This window comes from Pterocles gutturalis, unplaced genomic scaffold (genome assembly GCF_000699245.1).
Source record: "Pterocles gutturalis isolate BGI_N339 unplaced genomic scaffold, ASM69924v1 Scaffold45819, whole genome shotgun sequence".
Lineage (NCBI taxonomy): Eukaryota > Metazoa > Chordata > Aves > Pterocliformes > Pteroclidae > Pterocles > Pterocles gutturalis.
In genome coordinates, this window is record NW_010129808.1 from 1 (window position 1) to 10,028 (window position 10,028).

The following is a 10,028-nucleotide window of genomic DNA, read 5'->3' on the forward strand; positions in this document are numbered from 1 at the left end:
GAGGCTCGGGCAGGACGGAAGCGTGTTTTATTTTCTGATTTCGTGTATTTGGTGGAACGCAGCGCTACATAGAGCAGCCGTACTGGAGAAATGGCTCAACTTTCTCAGACATCTTTGACTTCAACTCCAAGAACGGGTCATCCTATCAAACTGTGTTAGGAGGCTGTGTTACAGTGTCTTTCTGCCCCCAAAGGAGGGAAGGGATCGCTAAAAGCCGTTCTAGATTTTTTTTTTGAGTATTTTCTTTCACAGTGTGTAGAGCCATCAGTGTGACTGGGGAAATTGGTGAAGTTCATCCTCTGTATTTCATAGGCAGCTCTTTACGTGTCCTGATGCATGAATTTAATATTTCTGTGCTCTGATTTCTTTGTGCTGTGTTTTGATTTCAGTTAAGCGTATATACTACCACACGGTCAAACATTGGTGCTGAGAGTAATATAGATCTGGTTTTGAATGTGGAGGATTTTGACATTGACTCCAAATTTGAAAGGTACGTACCTGAACTACTTGTTCTTTGTTTAGTTCTGAAGTCTGCATCTAAGCTGGTAGTTACACCCATGGAAGTTATGTATGAAGTAAGGTAGACTGTTCATGATAGCTGTGTTGAAAGAGTAGACTTGTTCACCTGGCGCTGAGGAACAGGCTCTTGGACAAACTTTTCTTACACTGAAAATCATTTCATACTTGCAAGAAACAAAGCTTGCAAAACAGGGCTATACCAGTAAATAAAGAAATGCTTGTTTTTCTTGTATAGGTTTTACAAATCTTGAATGCTGTCCTATATTGTCTGCCATAACTTTCAGATTCCACTCGAAACATTCATCTCACTAGCTGTGCTAGATCCGTAATGTACGTATGAGGTGCTAAATTAAAGTATTGGTTAGTTTGGATCAGCATACTGGTTTCAGACACACAGACAAATGTTTTACAAAATTGTGCTTTGCTTATAATAGTAGAAATTACTTTCCATTGTGAAAATCCCAGTCAGAGTGCCTGGAAATGCTCGAGACTTTCCTCTAGTAACATGTGTAGCCAGCCTACTAGATGCATGATGTTCTTCATAGCTGTGGCTTCAGACCTGGAATAGAACTTGGAAGTCAAGCTGTATTCTCTTGTGTTTTAGGAACATGTTTTTCTGTAATTGTTTAAATGCTAATAATTGTAAAAGTAAATTTCTTTTTCTGTAGTTCAGGGTTTCAAGATCTTCTGAAGGGATGTTGGTGCTAAGATGGAATCAGATTGTGCTCTTAGACAAATTTTTGAATATAACATTGCACTCTGTGTATGCCTCTTCACAATAAATGATAAGAACTACTTGTCTTGTGCTTCATATTTGCTGCCTCACTTTTTGTGTTTAAAATAGTCACCTTGTTCTTGACTGTCTTGTCACAGAGTCTTTCAGGTTCTTTAATGTTCTACGTTTCCTGTAATTAAAGAATGCCTTGGTCTGCAGTTTAGGTCGTATTAAACTTCATCGTTGACAGACTTGAAAATACAATAATTATTTTACTGACACAGCATGCTAAGCTATTGAAAGTATTCAGAGAAAAATAACCTGAACAAATTTACAGGGATAGAGGAGGCATTATGCAAGGCTGCAAGTGGGGTGATTTCTTGGCTGCTGCAAGGGGAGTGACTTCATGGTTTGGGGCTCCTGTCTAGAGTTCTGTGCTTTGGCATGCTATAGCTGAGAAGGTATTTTGCTAATGCAACATGCTTGGCAAAACTTGGTGATTTTCTTTTTAAACTTTTTATAGCGTATGCATTCTGTGATATGTATTCAGCACATGGAAGACTATTTTCTCCAAGTGCTGTGATAATTTTGGCCCCTTGACCTTATCAGCAGGGGAAAACAACAAAAAACTGATGATGCAGTCCTGTGTTATCTAGGGTAATAAAGGATGAATTGGACAAAGATTAAAGTATCTTAAGATGATAGTGAAACTTTGGAAATGTCAACATTATGGTACATACTGGAGTGTATAAATTGATGCTATCCAGCCACGGCTCATTGGAACGTATTAGCCAGAACTAATTGTGCTGTGCCAGGCAACCTAAATATCTTTTTTTTTTTTTTTTTTAATGTCCCCAACCTTTTTTTGCTTGCTTCCAGAACATCTTCAATGATCCTTACATGTAATAGCTAAATTTTTCAGCATGTGCTCTGTCATCTCATAATATGTTTATTTTGTATTTTAGGACAGTGAATGTCTCTGTACCAAAGAAAACCCGAAATAATGGCACATTATATGCATATATATTTCTTCATCATGCTGGCATTTTGCCTTGGCATGACAGTAAGCAGGTGCATATAGTAAGCCCTCTCACCATGTACATGGTCCCTAAACCAGAGGAGATTAATTTGCTCACTGGAGAATCGACCACACAGGTAGGTGGTTTTTCCATCTATAGATGAACAACCGCAAAAAAAGTAATTTATTTTAGTGCTAACACTTTTAGCCTTAGCATCTGCTGTGCTTGCATCTTCACACTAATGATGGTATTAGGAAAAAAATAATCAAAACCCTTCTTTATTGTCAGCTTGCACACTAATAGTAGACCACTTAGCACAGCAGAGGTAGAGCCCTCTAAAACACCAGTTGCTAATAAAACACTTTTCTAGTTAACAGTAGTTGGTTCTTTAAGGATTCATTGCTTTTGGTAGAAATAGTATATTCTGTATCAGCATGATGCTGCTTTGTAACCATACAAATTGGAGTCATGTGAAGTTATATGCTTTACTGTTGTAAAACAGAGATAGGAACTTGATTTTGACATTGGTGAACAATCAATGTCAAATTCCTTATTTTCTTTTAGGATGTTCTTACTTTCCATTTCAATTCAAGAGAATAAGATAGTATCCTTTGGCAAATGCTACAGTTACTCACTGGGGGAGGTGAGAAATACAGTGTAATTTAATGAAATACTTGTGAATGGCTGAGATGCCTCATATTCAAGTGAAGTTTGAGAATTTCACTCTGTTCTTCTTTGGAATCAGAAATATATCTGTAGCTAGCAGTGCTGTTTCTAAGTCCTGTCAGGATAAAGTTGAAAATGATTGAGGGTAGAGTCCGACACTAAAAGTCAGAACAGGTGGTGTTCATCCAAAGAAAAGCAAGTAGAATGCCCTGGGTATAAGCATCTACTGAAAGCTAAGGTGATACTCGGTTTCAGCACTGCTTTACAGAGTGTTTGGAAGCTCAGAAGTTCAAAACAAACGATCTGATCTTTTTACTCCCCCAAATTAGTACAGTTCATCATCCACAACCTTTTGACTGTTTTGAAGTAAAATCTGGCTATTCTACAGTCCTTATTTTCAAGTGACTTTTTCTGACTAGTGTCCAGATTCCTAAGGTATTAAGATTGATTAGCTGATTATTCATTCTTGATGAGCAAGGCTGTGAATGGGAACTGAAGTTTTTCAGTGTCAGATTATGGTGGGCCTTTACAGTCCGTTCTGTCATATTTGAGCAAGATACTTGGTCTGGTCAAAATTAGGATAAAGTGTTTCTCAGTGGGCTTCTGTTTTGCAATATAGTTAATTACTATAGTTTCTGTGAGTCCGAGTATTATCCTATTCAAAATTATGTATTGTTTAGCAGTATCTATGTTTATTGTATTTTTAAAGCAAATTGAAGCAGAAAAACAGACCAGTGCTCTAGATGAACCTGTCTCTCACTGGAGGTCAAGATTAACCTTAAATATCATGGTGGAAGACTTTGTGTTTGATGGATCATCCCTCCCTGCTGATGTTCACCGTTACATGAAGATGTAAGTCAATGGTTTCATTTTGCTAGATTTGTTATTATAAACTTAGTGTACATTTCTTCTAAAATCCTCCCTGGCCTCCTTCAGCATTCTATGTTTAAATAAGAGCTTAGGAGACAAGATACTCTTAATCCTTGCATTTTAGTAGTGACAATTAGTAAGATATTACATACTAGAAAACCTTACTTGTATCTTATTTCTGGGTAGCTCAAATTTTAGGATACTGTTTTTTTTTAATGGAGTTATCATAGTAAGATAAAGGAAAACTACAAAGACACAAGTAAAATGCTACAGCAGACTTCATACCCCCTTGTTCTCAAATCATACTTCTGGCCTCTAAAGCAATTACTGTCCCTTGACCTTTCTAGTTATCCTTCATCTGCAAATTATGTGTACAAACTACAAGTGCTTAAGAGGCACAGCTGGTCTCCTATGACATCTTTTTTTCTCCCTTTATGATTGGCTTTATTTTACTTTGACAGTGTGTTTTCCCCCATTATGTCATTTTCTCAAGTAAATATTAAAAAGCAGGGATAGGTTTTTAGGTCTCTAAATGCAGTAGCTTCTGTTCACAGCTTGGTTAAATTACTTCCAGTGTTAACCGTATAAATAGTGCTGTATTGGCTTGTGCTGCTGTATGTTGATGCCTTTCTCTACAAGTATCCTGTTAAATCCAGAAGTAGTTGCTTCATCAGCAGGCCCTGGGGTTCTGGGCTAGCTTCCCAGCCAGAACAGATAAACTTAACGACTCATAAGATAGGTCCATAACAAGAAGGGGTTGGACTGAGGTTGATGAACAAGGCTATATTTTCTGGTCATGTTTAGGTATGCGTCAGGGCTGTTCTGTCACTGCGTTATACAGGAAATAGTTTGGATATGAAATAGCCTGCTGCACTTCCACTAGCAGTAGCTTTAATGGTAGTTGTTATTATATAGAATCTAAACTTCAGTTAAATAAATGAGCAGGATTTCTGAGCCTTGATTTATTACTTTTCTGTGTTGCTGTTGCCCGTTGTGTATGTAATATGCAGCCTTTCTTAGCATGCATAGAGGCTTCTTTCTTTTGTCAACAACTAAAATTCAACTTTCAGGCCTTAAAAAGCTCAGTTCCATGCTGACTAGTTCCGTGACGTTTACGGAGAACATGATAGTGTAGATAACTGCCTTTCTAGTAAAGAGCTTCATAAATTTGTCTCTCTTAGGGCATTGGGCTAAATACTTTTCTAAGATACTGACGAAGCAATTGTGTATAGGTCATAATTTGCTAAATATAATTCCAGCGGTCAATTTTGTAGAGGACTCAAAGGCTGGTAAGTTTCTGTTGGTTTGATGCAGGCTGATGAGGTGGTAGAGCAATCCAAAGGAGTACTTCTGTGAGGAGAAGGCAGAGAAGATTTCTGCTCCTTGTGCACTCCTTCCAGTAGTATCTAGCCTTCCAGTGTGCATACCAGCCATCGTGTTCATAGTCCCATGCTAGCTAGAGCATGTGCTGTTGCTGACATGACAATGTCTTTGTGGGTGGAGAGGAGTTGGGGAGATGGTGGAGAGTTGTCATTGTTGCAGTAGGAGAGGGATACTTGAGACAAAGGATACAAATATATGTTAGTAAACTTCAGCACGTTTCTCTTCAACAAACCTCTTAATTTCCTTTACCCTTGCTCATGCAACAGCTTCAGCATCATCACAACTGATTTCATGTCTTCTTTTTTTTTGCTTATTCTGTCTTTCTACAGAAAACTAAAAAAAAAACTGAAAAGAGAAATATGACATTCCTGATTTTTTTGTACAGACACCTCTCAATGAAAGACTCTAGGCTAGTTGCTTCTTTCTTGCTGTGTGTTAAAGAAAAATGTGCCTGAAAAGACAGTAGGAAATATCCACATGGGTAGATCTGAAAGTGATGAATGAGTGCTAATTTGAATAAAAGTAGTTTTCTTTTTGGATCACTAGAGTCATAAAATCCATGTTTAAACATCCTAGGGTTCAGTTGGGGAAGACAGTGCATTACCTTCCAATATTATTTATTGATCAGCTAAGCAACAGAGTGAAAGATTTGATGGTGAGTAATAGAAAACCTTTAACTACATTTAACAGTTTTAAAGTAATCTTCAATGTTGTTTTTAATTAAGATTTTGTCATAGGTTGTTTACTGTAATGAAGAAGTATAAATTCCAAAAAGGACTCTGTCAATGACTGTTTAACTTCATGTGGTCAACTGTGGTAACTGCAGAAGCTGGATCTGGGTTTTGAGACTCCCCTCTGACAGAAATACCTGCCAAGTAGTCCCTTCTGTTCCACCAAAAGATACTTGGGTTCCATTGATTCTCCCTTTTCAGTGGATAAGGAGGACTTAACTACAGCAGCAGCTGTGGTGGGAGCAGTCTCATGAGCAATTTAACTCCCTAAGCTGGTGAAGTTGTGTTAGCATCCCAGAGCTGCCTCTGATATCTTCTAGGGAAATGAGTGTACTGAACACAGCTGATACTGGAGCTACAGTGAGATAGATCGGTAACTATTCTCTTATCTCCAAAAAATTCACTCTGTCATGTTAGAGTAACTTGGGCACCTGAAAGTTTGGTGTTACAGTGCCTCCAGGGATTTTGTGCACTTAAAGCAGGGCTTAGAAACTTCAATAATGGAATTACAGAAGGATGAGTTTGGATGAGATCTCTGGAGGTTCCTAGAGTAACACCCCCGCTTGGAGTGGTCACCTGGAGCGGGTTGCTTCGAGCCTTCTCTGGTTGGGTTTTGGATATATCCAAGGTTGGAGACGCCATAGCCTCTCTGGGCAACCTGTTCTAGTGTTCAGTCACCCCTGCAGTTAAAAAAAAAGTGTTTTCATGCATTTAAACAGAGTTTTCTGTATTCAGTTTTTGCCTAGCTCTTGTGGGAAGTCAATGCAGTTCCTTTATTACAAATTACATGTGCAGTCCCTTGCATCTAAACTATGTTCATCTTAGCAGCTCTTAGTTAAGCCCTGCAGTTCTTTTCAGTTGCACTGACTGGAATTTAGCAATTGGAGTTTTTAAGAGCAAAAGTCTTGGTGACTGTCTCAAAACTTTTGAACAAGTATGTCTGGATTCAGCATCTTCTACATGAAAGGCTTGGTAGATGTAAGCTTTCCATAGACCTTCTAAATTGTCTTTCCAATTCATTAACTTTAGCTCAGACAAAGAATTTTGTTACTTAGTGTTGGGGAGAATCTTCTTTAAGAACTTGTCTCCCCCTCCCCCCAAGCTTGTTCAGCAGAATAAACTCCTGAGCATTTGTTAAAAATCTTGGTAGCAGATAGTTTTGTCTAGAAGTGCTGCAAAGACTATTCCATCAAAACTGCTGCAAACTTCCTCTTCAGCTCTGGCTTACATTACTTCTCAGTAGTTACTTGCCAGACTGCTCTCAAGCCCTGCAGAAACACTGGTCTAATAGTATGCGTACTGTGAGATAACAAGGAGTAAGTGAAGAGCAGGAAATAATAAGTGAGGAAGGTGATACAGCTTTTGTGGAGCAAGCTGTATTGACTGTAAATAGGGGCATAGACGCTGTCTGTTTGGTATGCCTGACCTGAAGTAATGCGGCTGAAGATGCATTTTCCTTGCTTGTGCTGTGTAGATTTTGAACTGACTATTATTTTGACCAAGATGTAAGTTTTCTACAGCATGTACTATAGTCTGGAGACTATGTGTTCCTCATGTTCTTAAGTGTTCTTGCCAATGCTGAGGGTTTGGGGATTGCACAAGATTCTGATTTAATAGAGAGAAAACATTAAAATTCATACCGCTGAACTTGCTTGCTTTGTTTACACACTGTTTCATAGTACTGGTAAAGTAGGGTGGTAGAAGTAATATGTGATGTTCTGAGGCCATACTACAAGAGTAGGTTGTATCATGGAGGTTTGGTAACTTTCTAGTTTTCAAAGGCATAGCAACCATCACACCCAACTAGGTTGTGAGGCAGCACTGGTGGACTTCTAATTGTTCATTAAGAAAGAGTTCATTCTTCTAATCATTATGTGTTCATTTAATTTGGTTTTGGTGCTGAAGAATTCCTATCTCTGGCTTGTATCGCAATGCGCTTTTCTCCTTATGCTACTCCTGACTCCCCAGCAGTGCTTTGTCTGTGTGGAGTGTACTTGCTGCATGTCACTTGCCCATGAATTTGCAAAATTTTTGTTTTCTCTCTGTCCTGCTCAGATAAAATTTCTTTTCCTTTTCTCCCAGAAATGTTGGTGCTATCTTTGATAGACTGAGAAATTGGTGTCAGAATGGAGGGATTACAGGCATCCTTTAAAAGGAGAAGAAGCCTGGAAGATGTTTAAGTAGCTTTTGGTAAACAGCTGTAGAATCTCGCCAGCATTCTCTGTCACTGGCTCTAACCACATTAGTTTCGCCCTGTTTTGGTTTTTTTTTTCAGACCATTCCGAGATCCTTAGCATTGTTCTAGTTTCTCAAGCTTTCTCCCTGCTGTATTTATAAAACTTTCCCAGCTTCCCTTTCTCTCCCTTGCATGTGTGCATGTTCTGCCACTGTCTGAAAAGCTTATAGGGTCTTGGGAGGGCCGTGAGACTGAGAGTTGTTTGTACTCACTGGAGGAAAGTGTGAATGGGAGGGTGAAGGTAAACCCCAGTTCACGCCTGGCTGATAGCCTGGGGGGCTAAAACCATGTTCTGTAACATAAGAATCAGAAGAAGCCCATGCACTCAGCTAGGTGTCAACTAACTCATTACTGTAGAAACAGAGACAGTATAGAGTAGCAGTGCTGAGATGGGAATTGTGGTTGGGAAGTAGTTAGGAGCCGGAAGCAATAGATCTGGAGCTGTTGCAATTCAGAGTGCCTGCCTGTCAGTAATCTTGAACTATCTTTGTGAGTTTAAAACATACAGCCTGAACTTATACGTAGGTAGCTACAGAGAATTCTAACATCTGTGAGGACAATTTTTTTTTCCTTGTTTTAAACTTGAGAGACAGTCAACTATCATAACTAACTTGCAGAAGGAGCTGAGGCAACGTTAAGACTTTTTTCCAGCTTAAGGGGGCCCTGGTAGTTCCCATCATAATTAAAGTGTAGATGATAGAGTAGGATTAGCTGAAGTTTATTTCTCTTGGAGCAGGAAGATTTGTGTGACACCCCATGTACCAGAGTTTGCATGTGGGGTAGCTTGCTTAGCTTTAGCAGTGGTGTTTTCACTCGTTTGAGCAAGTAGCATCATCCTGCTTCCCCACATTTTGTTTTGGTATGAATTGTGACTTTAATTTCTCTCAAAACCAGCCTCAATTTACTAAAGTTCTGACTGAGGCCTTTGGGATATATTTTTTTTCTTTTTTTTTTAATCTTCTAGCTCAGGTAATCTTAGCATATACATTCAGAGAAGAACTGTCAAAAGAGAGTTACCTTAAGCACACTTCTCACTTGAGCTGAGACCAGCAGAGGGAACTTTATGTAAATATCTCAGAGGCATTTGTGTACAATAACAGAGAGGTTGCTGAAAGAACTTGAACAGAACAAACTGCTAATGTGGCATTTCTGGGGAAAAAACCCAAATACTTGAAGTATAGTGTAAAAGTCTAAGATCTTATTCCCTTTCAAAAAACTAACTGACCTCTTAAAATTGTGCGATTAAATCACAGTGTGATATAGTCACTTTCCCTCAATCTTGAAAAGATGAATGGAAATAATTGTTGCAATTTTTCTGCTATTAAAAATGAAACTATGTCTTTTTGAAATACAGGTCATAAATCGTTCAACTACAGAGCTACCTCTTACAGTGTCATATGACAAAATATCCCTTGGAAAACTCCGATTTTGGATCCACATGCAGGATGCTGTATACTCCCTCCAACAATTTGGTATGTTTTTTTTCTTTAGTGACTTCAGGCCAAAAAAAAAACCTCAACCCCTCAATTTTTTTCTCATAAGTTCATAGATGACATGTAACTCTCTGTTTTTTCTGGTTAGCTGATGAAAAGGTTTAATGCTACAAATCTTGTGTTGTTTTGCCTTAAGGTAAAGATGGAAATAAACTGTTGACATGTGGTAGGAGACAAGAATACAGAGATGAATCAAACATTTTAAAAATAAATTTTATTTGGATAGTACTACTGTGAAAGCATTAAGAGGCCAAAATAGAGAAGAGACATTTTGCCTCCGCTATCATCCATGGAGCAGAAAAGTTGGAATGTTGGTTACATAAGCTTTGATATAAGCTATATATAGCGGGGTGCTGTAGCCATATACCTACAGTGAAATACAGGCAGGCGCAGCAG

General features: G+C 38.6%; 1 protein-coding gene across 1 annotated transcript; it reads left to right on the top strand.

Annotated features, from left to right (window-relative positions):
• Nucleotides 1-389: 389 nt before the first annotated feature.
• Nucleotides 390-9,611, top strand: LOC104466553 (cleft lip and palate transmembrane protein 1-like protein; the record flags this gene model as incomplete). Its single annotated transcript, XM_010080004.1, has 5 exons — nt 390-490; nt 2,200-2,389; nt 3,629-3,771; nt 5,749-5,827; nt 9,494-9,611. Coding segments are annotated over 5 exons (631 nt in total), but the record flags the coding sequence as incomplete, so codon positions are not given.
• Nucleotides 9,612-10,028: the final 417 nt, after the last annotated feature.